The following is a 13,913-nucleotide window of genomic DNA, read 5'->3' as shown; positions in this document are numbered from 1 at the left end:
GCGGCATTCTTCATGCGGAGAACTTTCAATCCAGTTGTTTAAATGAGGAGGCGGCCGTATAGTGAGTGTTTGGTCTGAAGGAATCACTGCCGAGTTTGCTGACCCGTGCCAATGTGAATCCCCAGCTGTTCTGATGATCCGTTTGGTTTATTTTGGCCTAAAAGAAGGACCATACCACTGCCACGTGTAGCCCATTAATTGACTACAACTCGTGGCTTTACCATTAATTTCAGTACGGTTTAACTTGAAACGTTGCGTGAGGCAGGTATTCGAACATCGGGGACTTTTTGTGGCCTTTTTTCTTTTTTTTTTTTTTTTTTATAGTTTGTCAACATTAAATAGTGTAGATGACGATGAAACTGCACATTTATTTGAAAAGTGTTCCCGAAATGAGTCCCTGGAGAAAAAGATTGTTTGACGAATGAAATTCAGACGCCCATTAGTTCAGTGACAATATCAGCTGGAGAAGCGGATACATTTTAAGGTTATTTCATCGCCCGAAAGTATTTTAATATTTAGTTAGGCTGTTGGCGGTGCCACAAATGATGGTGCAAAAAATGCATCATGTTAAAGACACGTGTGTGTGTGTGTGTGTGTGTGTGTGTGTGTGTGTGTGTGTGTGTTTGGGAGGGGGGGTTGCAATCACTACAAGCTGCAATGATGTGGGGCTTTGTCAATTTTGCCCACTGGTCAATTTGATCTGTGATGTCGTGGAAATGTCCTGGATAAAATGATGCCCTAGAAGAAAGTACGAAGAACCTTGAGAGAGTAATTCAGTGTCCTCGGCTCCTATAGGCTGTCGTCCCCAGGAGAGCGGGATGGGGAAGAAGGAAAGATAAGACTAGCTGAAATGAGAGTGTGGGGGGGGGGTGAATAGCCACTGGGGGTCTGCCTCAGCCTGTATGCTGCTCCACTCAAATGTAACTACAGACAGTCATTTTGTCACACAGTCTGGCCTTAACATACAAACTCACTGGGGAAAACGCTGTCGTTTTAATCGACATGGCAAAGAACACATGTTGGTCTCTTGCGTCTTTTCTAGCTTAAACACTTGCGTCCTTATTCTGGGCATGTCATAAAAGGCGAGCATCTGGCCAAAGGAATCCAAACTATACAAGCACTTCAACAACACGGCACGTTGGGAGAGAACTAGATGTAGAGGGGGGGAAATGAGTGTGCCAATAAGGACCAGAGCCCTGAAGCACTGTGTGTATATATACAGTAGGGTTTACGAGAGTTATAGTTTTGTTTTATGTCATGCTTTGCAGAAGATTAATTCGTTTACTTGACATAGCACTTGTGGTCCACTAGAATCTATAGTGACTAGATAATTATGCACCTGCTGCTGTCTAGCAACAGATTATTGTATTTGTAAATTCTAGAGTATCTGTTTAGCTATAGGCCTTCAAGTAATAGTTTCAACTTAGGTTCCTAGTCGGGGAGGGGGGGGGGGGGGGGGGATAATAATTTGTTCCAACAGTGAATCCATTAATTCCTAGTATCCTACCAGAAATACTGTAGCTGGTTGCCCTTTACTTAACCCATTCTGACCGGGAACCCGTTTTGGTGTCGGCATCATGTTATGCTTTAGCTATTGAAAAATAGCAGACCTACAAGCTCGTAGCGCGCCACCGAGTGGCGCGCTACGAGCTTGTAAGTCTGCTATTTTTTGAAAAATCGAAGAACGACTGACATTTTTAGAATCTGATCTCAGGTCAGAATGGGTTCATCAGACCAGTGTGTTGTCCAGTGGAAACCTCGTATGAATCTGATCTCAGGTCAGAATGGGTTAAACCTCATACAGTAAATGCAGCGAGGGAAAGATCCTCACGTTCAATGAGATCTGTCTCCGTTTTTTCTTTTATTGCACAAATTGGATGTATTTGAAAATCAGTATTTGAAAATCAGACCTAGTAGGCCTACAGTATTATGGTATCTGATATATCACATCGTAATTGCTCTTGCAAATAAAATTATAGATGGTGTCTGTAACCACATTTAATTTCTAGCCCTCTGTGATTAGGTAACCGCAGAAGAAAAGACGGATTTGTATTTCATGTAGTAAAAAAAAAACAACACTTTTGCAACTTGTAGATTGCATGGAGAAGAAAACTCAACAGTATTTCTTTTTTCACATGCACAAGTGTTTTGTGAGTAGGTGCCAACCATAATGGTATGATCAGATACAGTATTTTAAAATGCCAAAATATGTTGATTGTATGTATTATGACAGTAGTGTATCAAACATGGTGTTATTGGCTAATGAATGACAACTGAAACACCTTTTCAGACTAGCCTGAAGTAGAGAGAAAAGATTCCTTAGAACAATTAGATATCCCAGAAACTGTTATCAAAGTGGAGTTTTGTTTTTGTGAGGAATGAATTGAGCACTAGCATTTTATTTGAATTTTGACGAGTTACCTTCAAGCAGACATTGCAATCCAAATACTTAAATGTATGTGGTGGTGTCATCTGTGAAGCACTGTTGAGTACAGTAGACTTAACCGTTATTTTAGTAGGACATGTTCAGTGATAATGGATTCAAGTCAGAATAGACATGCTGATCATGTTCTTGATTCTTAATAACAATGAAATTTCGAATTTGCCAATATTATGTTTGTCATTATCGCTGTTGGCATTATCTCTGGGTGTTAGTTGCAAAGTCTTGGAAGGGAGTCCTTCTGCTTGGGGTTCAGAAACATGAACACTGGTGCCTTAGAAACCCAGACATTTTAATTTTGGTTATTTTGTTATTGTATATCTTTTTTTTTAAGGTATTTAATGATGGGAACATGTTTAGGTTGTCTTTTCTCTTTTCCTTTTAGAGTATTCACTACCTTTGGTCTCTGAGTTCCCTCAAGACATTTAGCTCGTCTATGCCATATATCCATTTCTGTGTTCTTGACTCGTTATGTCACCAATTAATTTGTCAACATTATTTGAACGGATGAACAAGAACAAATGCATGCAGATACTCCAGATAGAGTCAACTAAAATAACATGAACTGTACTTACTGTAGCTACATTTGGTGATCAAACTTGGTCTGCATAACGGACTTGCGTAAGAGTGAAGGGTTAACTTCAGTCTCACATTAAAGCACTTTCTCCTTGTGTTTTGTATATAAAAGAATTAGTTTAAAAGTTAAAATATATATATATCACACAGCTGTATCAGTAATGACAATGGCACGTTATTTTGTAAAGAGTTTTTGAGATACTTTTGTTCAATAAAGCACCTTAGCACCTGTGAGTTCTGTTCCCGCTGAATGTTTCCCAGCTCGGTGTGCTTCTATATAGAAATGACGTCACCTGCAGTTCTCTAAAAGCCTATACTCGATGCTTCAGCGTGTCGTGAGACAGAAATAACCTTTTCAGCTGAGAAAAGAAAGCAATGCGTCGACACCTAATTCAGTTGAAAATATTATTTGTCAAGGGGGACACTTGTCATCAAGGCATCAATCAGCCTTTAACCAGTATCCCCCCCCCCCCCCGCCCCTCCTGATCCCACAGGAAGGTATATAGAATCATCGCTGTCGGGTGTTATCCTTGTTTGTCAAAAAATGAAATTCAAGGTAGATCTGATCTAGTGATTTGTTAATACTTTCATTGGTTCAATATCTAGATAAAAAAACATTGCGATGCGACTCATTGTAGATCGGATATTTTTTGCTACTTTCATGTGACACCGACTGTAGTATAGGGCATTAATTGAAATGCAAGGTTTCTGCATGATGACGGGGCAGCAATATGTTTCTTCATTTGTCAGAATTGGATTGTATATGCTTCACTTATCTCCAGAGTGTTTCTCTCCTCTCAGCAGAATTCTTCCCTCCCTCCCTCCCTCCCCTGCTGTTGTCCTGTCCTGATTTTGTGTTTCGTGACAGGACAGGATTTCCCCTCGCTCTCCACTTAAAACAGCTAGTCTCCTTTTGTGAACCCCCACCTATCGGACCCCATGCCTTTTTCTCCCTGTATCTATACCAGCTGGTAAAAATTAAACGCTGAGTGTTTGTCTGAGGCCCAAACGTCCCGCTCTCTCTCTCTCTCTCTCTCTCTCTCTCTCTCTCTCTCTCTCTCTCTCCAGCCCATTGACTCTGTCCCCATGGCAACAAGCTCATCAGGGGCTGGTGACAGAGGCTGTCTTCTTGTAAGGCTTTGCTGCTGGTTCTACCTGGCTGCGAAAGACAGGAGAGTGGAGACGGGGGGGCTAGTGGAGCTGAGGGCACGGGGCCTGGTTAAATGACAGAATCCGCTGTTTGGGTTTTGGACGTGTCCCCTTTTGTATAGCCGCCGCGGCTCTATACGGAGCGCTCTGCTGAGCTGGGGAAACGAGAGACAAAAAAATGTCAAATTGACCTTGGCATTGTTTAGCACCGGAGTCCTTTCCGCTAATCATGAAATGTGTTTGCAATCAGTTCACTTCCATCACACTGTCGTTTCTTCAATAGATCTTATTGTGGCCACAGCAGTTTTCTTGCTGTGACCTTGAAACGGAGCATGCTCAGTCTGGAGCCGCACGCCAGCTTGTTCTGACGAGTAAGGGCAAAGCAGCTCTCTGCTAGCAATGACTTTAATCAGCTAGACCTTGATTTCTTTTGAACCCCCCCGTTCGGAAGTCATTCCGTTTGACTTTACACTACAAATGCACAACGGAAAGGAACAATTTTGCAGGCAGCAAAGGAGGATACAATCTGCTTGTGTGAGGAATTTCTAAATTGCCACCCTCAGAAAACGGGATAAGGCTTGAAATAAAGAGAGAGAAGGGGCGGGGCATTTTGGACTACCTACCCTATGCAAAAAACAAATGTGCCTGGTTCATACTGATCCCTACCATTACATCGCTATCTGTTCCTTGAGACTCATTCTGTCTCGTTACTTCGACTAACACTATGATGAAAATATTTCACCAATAAAAACATGTTGGGGAGGGACTAGTGCTGATGAGATCCAGTAGAACTAAAAGACAAGTCATTTTATGCATTCGCAATGCCTCGCATTCACAAAACTAATTTTGAGGAAAATAATTGGTGAACTTACAGCAGTATATAGAGCCTTGGGTGAAAATATAGAAGGTTTAAGTAAATGGATGCATTTCTACAGCTAAAGCCTGTGTATTTTGTTAAGGTAAAAAAAAAAGTAGGACAGCATGAGTAATGGCTTTCTTTTTGTCATTCAGTCTGACTCATGACTCATCCAAAAAGTTTGTTGTCATGGTTATCAAAGAGGGAAGGTCTTCAAAGACATCTTCTGCTTACAGTAGTTTAGGCTCTCCCTTTCCACTGCCTTGCTGCAAAGTGTGATCATCTACCACCAAGCTATAACGGCTAAATCCATTACAAACTAATAATGGCTATGAAGGGCATGAGAGTAAAGAAATGTAAGTCTCAGGGGCTCAACTCTAAAGTCCCAGCTTGTTCTGCATCATAATTAAGATGTTATTTAGGATTCTCCTCAGCAAATTATTGATTTTTTTCCCTCCCCGTTCCACCTCAACGGCTAAAGCAACTCAAATTGACCGTCGCACCAACACCCCCCAACCTTATGTCCTCTGCTTCTTTCAATGCCCCACAATCACAGTCCTATTAACACACTACCTGCCCAAAGGATTATCCATCAACCGCAGTTGATTTAATGGCTCCTGATTGGCCAAAGCCTGTTTTTTTGGGGCGGTGAGTTTAATACATGTTAATCATGATTAATCCTAATCTCCTCTCGGCGGGGAGGGGGGGGGGGGGGGGCAGGACAGACAACACGGGGGATAAAAACAAGCATATGGTCTGACAAAGTCAACTTAACGGCGACATAATGGTACACTGAGCTCCTCACGCAGAGGGCAGAGGGAGGTGGGATGATGTGGGAGATGGAGGTGTAACGTAACGTAACGTAACGTAACGTGAGCAATGCTCAGCAGAGAGTTTGACGAAGCTATAGACACGAGCTACCAGTGAAGGAAGAGTATACTATATACCCCCCTCATCCCCATCCCCCCTCTTGCACCGTATAGAGCTGCCGGGCAGAGCCATCAACCTGCCATGGGCAATACACGTCAGTTACGGCTCAAAACACTCGCCATGAAACACTAAAACCGACGCAAACGTGGTGGAAGACATTCCCCCGCCGCCATTACTGTCTGTGTTACTGGCCGCGCACATCAGGTCATCATGTGTCGTTTTGTCGTGTGTTGTTGTTTGGTTTCTTCTGTTGTGTTTGACATTTAAAATGCATTGCTCCTCCTTTTTATTCCACCCCAGACCAGTCTCAACAGGAGAGGTCAAACTCCGTCGCTGTGGTAGGAGCTGTGATGGGCGCGGTCTTCGCTCTGTTCCTCATTGCAGTCTTCACCATCGTCATCCTCACTGCCCGGAAGGCCCCTCCCCCTGTCTTTACTGACAAAGTGTGAGTCCCCCGCAAATAATTCATGCCGCAAGGAAATGATCAGCTGTTTAATTAATGCCATATTGCATCCATGACATTAACTGAATGGATTCCGGTGGGGCGCTTCTGTTCTGGATTCACGCGGTGCTATACGAATCTACGATCCATTGTCCAGGAAGGTTATGGTACAAGGTTGAGAGGTGGCAGGTAATTGCTGTCTTGGCAGGGAGCCCTTATCCTACTTTTTTTTTACCGTGTTTGTTTCCATGCAAGACCTGCACTCAGGTTAATGTTGGTGTCCGGGGCCAGGGCAGAGAGAAACTTCTGGATTAAATTATTTACCTGGGAGCTAGGTCACACACTGACTCCTCCTGGGATTTGTGTGTGTGTGTGTGTGTGTGTGTGTGTGTGTGTGTGTGTGTGTGTGTGTGTGTGTGTGTGTGTGTGTGTGTGTGTGTGTGTGTGTGTGTGTGTGTGTGTGTGTGTGTGTGTGTGTGTGTGTGTGTGTGTGTGTGTGTGTGTGTGTGTGTGTGTGTGTGTGTGTGTGTGTGTGTGTGTGTGGTGTGGTGTGGTGTGGTGTGTGTGTGTGTGTGTGAGAGAGACAAGTGTGCGACTGTGTTTCTCTCTGTATGTTTGCATGACTGTATCTGCGAGGCAAGCAAGGAGTTTTTAATAAATGTAATGAATTTGATGAATTTCCCTATTAATGTCTTCAAGTACACATACATCATTTTGCGTGTGTGCTGTTTTATTTCTTCATTCTAAAACTCTAATTCCCTTTGAGATGCACACATGGCTGGTACAGCAATACCTCCCCGTTCCTGCATGTGAAATATGAAAAACCAATCGGGGTCCCGTAAAAAATATTGGCGTTCACAAAGGATAACATTTATTTAGCACGAGTTCTAAAAAAGTTGACATTTAAAAAATAACGAGCCTGCAAAACTCAAAAGATATCCTCAAACTGTCCGTAAGGTTCTAACAATGGTCTATTTTTGGTGCCGAGGCTATATCCTCACTTATCCCGAGGCATGCATCTATAGTGGTTTGCAATTAATCCACAACACAAATTCCTCGTATTTTCAGTTTAATACTCCCATCGCGGCTACAGTGCCAAAAAAGAACTGACCTACAACCACAATAGCATTATTTCTGGCAAGCACTGTCGTACCACGGAGTATAAATGCAACCCTGAATGGATGTCCCCGTGGGACGACAGGATGCAATCTGCCCTCATCCCTCTCTGTCACCGCGCAGATATGAAAGCCCATTTTTATAATGGATGTGGGGCAGCGTGCAATCGTGAATACATGAGCTGTAAAGCCACAACCCCATCGATGTGAGAAAGTGTAGCAGAACCCACCACGATGATGATTTCTGACCGCATAAAAGGCTCACGAGGCAATGAACGAACGTCCAATGTCGGGGAATCAATAGCTATACTGTATGATGATGATGACATCACTTCATGAATGGCTCGGGTCAATATCTAGGTCTCAGCCCCATTTAAACTAATGAGACGGTGAACTCTGGCCTCAACCTCTTACTTCGCTTAAATTGAGGTCCCTCCGTGAAGAATCTTTAGCGGCAGCGTCCATTACTCGTCCAATTTATTGTTACTTTATGTAATTTGCTGTAGTATGCATGTCTGTATCAACCCTACTCCCACATGAATATGGCTATTTAACGGGAAATACTCCTTTCGCGGCATACTAGAAACGAGGATTAGGGCCTAAACTTTGAAAGTGTAACGGAACACATTAAGTAAGCATTGGTCAATTACTATAATGTCACAATTCTAATTCTCGTTTTCCTGTCACTGCTGTCTCTCTCTCTCTCTGCAGCATTGATCTCCCCCCCACTCACAAGCCCCCTCCTCCCTACACCGAGAGACCCCCTGCCATTCCTATTGGAGTCCATGCCTCACAAGTGGCGTGGCTGTGTCAGGTAATCATCTCCAGCACACTTAAACACATAAGGATGTTCTTATAGCCGGTAGAGAAGAGAGATCACTGCCAGCTTTTAGAGACAACTTTTGCTATTTATAGCCACGCCAGAAAGAGTCTCTCACCCTCCAAAATGAAGTGAACTTTTGTGTGCGTTTAAAAGAAACCCCACAGCTCCCCTCGTTTTACATCATTTTCTACATTACTTGACATAATATTCTTATCCAAATCATAATTAATAGGTCTGATGTTGCCCTAATAGCTGTACCATCATCCAGTATCAGTATATCAGTATACCTCGTCATTCACCCTCCTTTCTGACCATATTTGTCTTGCCTACAAATCTGTGTTTATAGGCAGAAAGTGCTCCAATCAGTCTAATGTTTAGCGCCGTACACCTGTACCACAAAATATATATATTCACCTGTTTAAAGCATTCCAGACGGGAACCCGTTTTGGTGTTTTAACTAAGCATTATGTTATACTTTAGCTATTGGAAAAATAGCAGATCTATACAAGCTCATAGCGCGCCACTCGAGCTTGTAGGTCTGCTATTTATTTTTTTTATCGTGAAAATGTGGCACAAATCTTTGAATATTTCAGGCCTTAAATGTGTTAAAGCATTTGTCTCCTTGAACTACATGTAAACCCAACTGGCCTAGGATCAAACCCTGCCGTGTCACTCTTCCCTCCTGTGCTTTATTCCTGCACCGTTTAAAAGGCAAATGGCCAGGGGAATGGACTGCCCATGCACTCTCTTTTAAAATAGCTACAGTATTTATAAATATCACCAGCAGCGAGCCGCGACTGCAATGACATCATCCTGTGATGTGATGTGCATTGCAGACCCGCAGGGCAGAGCGCAGGTATGAGGGAGCCGAGCGAGCTGCGCCTCCTCCTACTACGCGGCCTGTGCAGCACGCAGCCCAAAGCCCCACCCACCGTCAGCTGTCCGGCCACCAGTGGGTGTGTCATCAGAGCGGAGAGGACCGTGTTTACATCAATCACCGGGAACACTACGTGTGAGACAAGACGCGCCCCCCCTGACCGACCAACACAATCAAGCGAGGAACTGTCAGTCAATCATTCTGACCGATATCAATAAGCTCATGAAATCCACTTGACTCACACAGCCCGGCATCCTGGAAATGAAACGGCTGTTGTGGGCATTGTAGGACAAAATCCCGCTGTAAATCACACTGATGGTTATCACCAGTTTGATGTATTTTTTTTCCTCCTCCTTTTTGCTATCATTAGTGTTTAATTTGTTTCTATATATGAAGTGCCCTGTATTTCCACAGCCTTGATACTGGTGTATCTCCAGAAGTGTATTCAGAACATCTGCCTCCTATCAACTCATGCATTCCAAAATGAGTAAGTAAGTATTGATATAAAATGTCTATCTGTTGTCGCCCAAACATAGCTGATGGTCAACTGAAAGATGTTTTTCCGTTGAAAAATCAATGTTTTTTTTATTTGAAAATCATTATTTCGGTCTAGCACACAGTAAGTAGCCTATATGAATTAGACTATAGCTCAATTGTAGTATCCACACACCCACACACACGCGCACACGCGCGCACGCACGTGCGCACGCACCACCACCTAAGCTTTAGTCCAACCTCTCACACAAGGCTGCCGCATTACATACACCTGCACCAAGTCACCAACCTAAAAACGCTCCACATATAATGATCCAAACATTTATTGTCATTATTATGCTAATCTAACATTATTGCAGTATTTTTGGTGGTAGACTTATAGAATTCTAATAGCTGCTATCCTATTGGCACATTTTAGAATGTATGTTGATCCTAACCTTGTAGCTACCAGAGACAATAACATAGTCAGATTATTAAACTTGAATGGTATTTATAGGAATATAAGCTTATGCAGCGCCTACTTACATAATAATATTGATGTGCAAGTTGACTGCAATTGCTCTGAAAAGTTTTCATGGTGATTCATGAACACTGATAGTGGGAGCAAAAGGTCACAATCACAATTTAAATGTGATTTATTAACCCCGCCGAGAGAGAGAGAGAGAGAGAGAGAGTGTGTGTGTGTGTGTGTGTGTGTGTGTGTGTGTGTGTGTGTGTGTGTGTGTGTGTGTGTGTGTGTGTGTGCACACTGCGTGGCCCATCATTTCTTGTGCATACGGCTAAGCATCCTGCCAGGCTACTCGATTGCAATGCTCCTGTCCCTCCAACCTATGGGATGTAGGCTACCAGTCCAGAACTAGACAATGCTCCTGTCCCTCCAACCTATGGGACGTAGGCTACCAGTCCAGAACTAGACAATGCTCCTGTCCCTCCAACCTATGGGATGTAGGCTACCAGTCCAGAACTAGACAATGCTCCTGTCCCTCCAACCTATGGGATGTATCCTACCAGAACTAGACATTCACAAACATGCAAGCTTGCAGGTACAAACCAACGTTACAGTAACAAACGATATAAACGTGATAACGTATCCCTAACAAGTTACCGCCGTGCTAGTAAGGGAAGTTATATTTCTTCTCTTATTTATTTGGAGTGGACTAATTGTCCACCAATTTAGTTGTTATGCCAATTAATTCCTCGCCACACACATTTATGTGCTGCCAGCTGCTGGCCAGGGACGTGCACACATAGACATCAAAGGGGGCTTCAGCCCCTGCCCTTTTACAGCTGCCCTTTCCAGACCTCGAATGCATGCAGCATTTACTATGGTGAAAGAAATGCAAATGCCACACTCCTTTCCATGCCATAAGGCAGCATTCGGGTGAATTGCTTTTTTTTTACAGGAGTCTCCTGAACGTGAACACAGTATTTTGAGCGGAACCATGCTCAAAAACACAGTATTTTGAGCAGAAATCCATGTCGTTTACACGCGTTGTGAGCTTCTAGATCTGCTATTTTCGCTGTTTTTGTCCAAAAGTGCCCTCTTACTTAACTATAGCCCCTGCCCCTCTAACACTCTCTGCACGTCCCTGCTCTCTGCACGCTCCCACTGGGAGGACGTACTGTAGCACCTCCGACCTACTGTACTCCTCCCGCCCCAACACTCCCTGCTGGCAGGTGTAGCCCCAGCCCCGTAACGAGTATGTGCAGTGAGTGACAAATATCACCTTCCCTGCTCAATTGTGTTCGTATAGAAGATGCTTGACAAAGCTCGGTGCATTCAAACTATAGGGATGCACCGAAAGGGAAATTCTTGGACGAAACCGAATACCGAATATAGGAAACAGTTGGCCCGAAAACCGAATATCCAAATAGGATTAATATATATATTTTCCTACCATTGCTGTCATGGCCGTACCTTAAAGCCACTGGATTTATGGCAAAATAAATGGTTATGCCAAAACTTAACTTAAATAATAATCACTATTATAGGTCCATATATAAAACATTAATTCAGCTCTTTTGAATCCATTCATTGCATACACTATTCGGTGATATATTTTCTGCCTATTCGGGGCCGAAACCGAATAGGCCGAAAAATGCATTTCTTTAGCCATTTTCCGCCGGCCATTTTCTGCCGAATATTTTCTGCGGCCGAATATTCGGTGCATCACTAAATTCAAACCCCTAGACTCGCAGAGATGTGACTTATATTCATTATATCTATATATAGAGGGTATGCGCATGCATACAGTGAATGGCAGATCGAGTGGCAAAGTGAGTGCAGACAAAGGGAATTTAATGTTGTTTAAAGACATTTAATGCAATCAGATAGGGCTTTTTCTGTTTGGATGTATGGACTGTCAAGTCCAGAACGTAGTTTTTGCCACTCGCATAACGTCCGGGTATGATGATGATGATGATGTCACACGCACATACCCTTTATTCAGACACTGCAGTACCACAATGTCCTGATGTGGTGGGGGCGCTGTGTATGCAAATTATTTCTCTGCCACGCCCTCATCCCAAGCTACTCCCCCTCCCACATCTTTGACTCATTATAATAACACCCACCCCCCTCCCCTATATATATATGGTCATATTGAAATGTACTTTTTACAGTCACTGTCTTTTCAAGGTTAACAAAAAAAAAGTATTAAAACTATGCAACTTACATGCAGCGGCACTGACATTATAAAGTCTAGCCTGGGTAAGGATGTTAATGTTAACCGACAATATTCAATTTTGACCACTGAAAGATGGAGTGCCACCATTTTTTTCCACCCTAAAACATGATCATCAGGTATTATTTTATTGGAGGAAGAACTTTTTCCAGTATTTGTTAAAATCACGCTTTTATGTGGACACGCCCACCAGTTCATTAAGTATGCCTGGTTTGCCTGGTGGGTGGTGATGGGTGGTGATCCACCTGAACTGAAGCCGCACCCACAGCTGTATAGTTGTATGATAAAGGGGGAGGGGTTAGGGGAGGGGCTGATAGTGTGATGACACTTCTATATTACTGTTTATTTCATCGGCCCGTTTGACTGTCAAGGGTTCAGCCTTCAGTAAGAAACCCTAAATACAAAGTTAATACACCATTGCACATAAAAACGACTCCAGGGTGTCTAATGAAGTACTGTCACCTCATAGACACATGCAAAACTGGAAAAATACTAAACCTGTGGCACTCCATCTTTAATATGAGTCTTGCTTTTGTGCATATAGGTTTTGTGTGCTTTTGTGGGGAAGCCTGGAGGTATAGGCTCCACATCACGAAGCTTCAAACTGCTTTGATTGTGGCCTATATACGTACATGCAACACAGGGAAACATAAGAACATTGCACACTTCAGGAATTTGGCAGGCTGTGACGGCCGCAACTGAACTGCCATAGGATTTTCAAACAATCAATCAATTCAAAATAATGCAGTTTTAGTAAGGCAATTGTGTACAGCATGCCAGATGTAGATTACTATTGTAACCATGCAGATCATCAAACCACATAGGGTTGGATACCACCTATTCTGTCTTATCATGTTTGGTTCAGGGTATGTAAAATGGACACCACAAGATGTTTACACAATGGCTGTGTTTCTGAAAATGTTCAGGGCCCCAACCTGAACACATGCCTCCTGGCAGAGAGATTTGAGCTAAGTGTACATTTCTATAGTCTTATCATACTTTTGTAAAAGTACATTATCCCATTCTGACCGGGCACCCATTTTGGTGTTAGCATCATGTTATGCTTTAGCTATTGAAAAATAGCAGATCTACAAGCTCATATCGCGCCACCGAGTGGCGCGATACGAGCTTGTAGGTCTGCTATTTTTGAAAAATTCGAAGAACGACTGACATTTTTAGAATCTGATCTCAGGTCAGAATGGGTTAATCAGACCAGTTTGTGTCCAGTGGAAACCTCGTATGAATCTGATCTCAGGTCAGAATGGGTTAACTGGCATTTACTGTGAACATACTGTATGGAGAGATTTGCCAGCTCATTTTTCAAGTGCCATATTGATATGTTAGTGAAGTTATACGTGGATACCTTTCATTTCTCCATCCTTTTCTTGTTTGATTTATTAACAAAAAAATGTTCTTTCATGTATATGTTGTTGCCAAAATTTGCACTAGTCTTTATATGATACTGTAGCTTTGTTATTTTGTAGCCTTACTGTATAGAGAAACTCAAGCTCACTGTGTGAAAACAT

General features: G+C 42.9%; 1 protein-coding gene across 1 annotated transcript in view; it reads left to right on the top strand.

The window, feature by feature from the left end:
* Positions 1 to 6,378, top strand: part of nectin3b (nectin cell adhesion molecule 3b) — a 29,228-nt gene extending 22,850 nt beyond the window's left edge. Inside the window, exon 7 of the mRNA XM_080781004.1 lies at positions 6,252 to 6,378. Coding sequence (XP_080637130.1) covers position 6,252 — 1 coding nt within the window. The 3' untranslated portion in view covers positions 6,253 to 6,378. The remainder of the gene's footprint in view (positions 1 to 6,251) is intronic.
* The last annotated feature ends 7,535 nt before the right edge of the window (positions 6,379 to 13,913 follow it).

This window comes from Protomyctophum bolini (genome assembly GCF_963924005.1).
Source record: "Protomyctophum bolini genome assembly, chromosome: 13".
Lineage (NCBI taxonomy): Eukaryota > Metazoa > Chordata > Actinopteri > Myctophiformes > Myctophidae > Protomyctophum > Protomyctophum bolini.
Note: the sequence above shows the minus strand (reverse complement) of the source record. Positions and strands in the feature narration are given on the sequence as shown.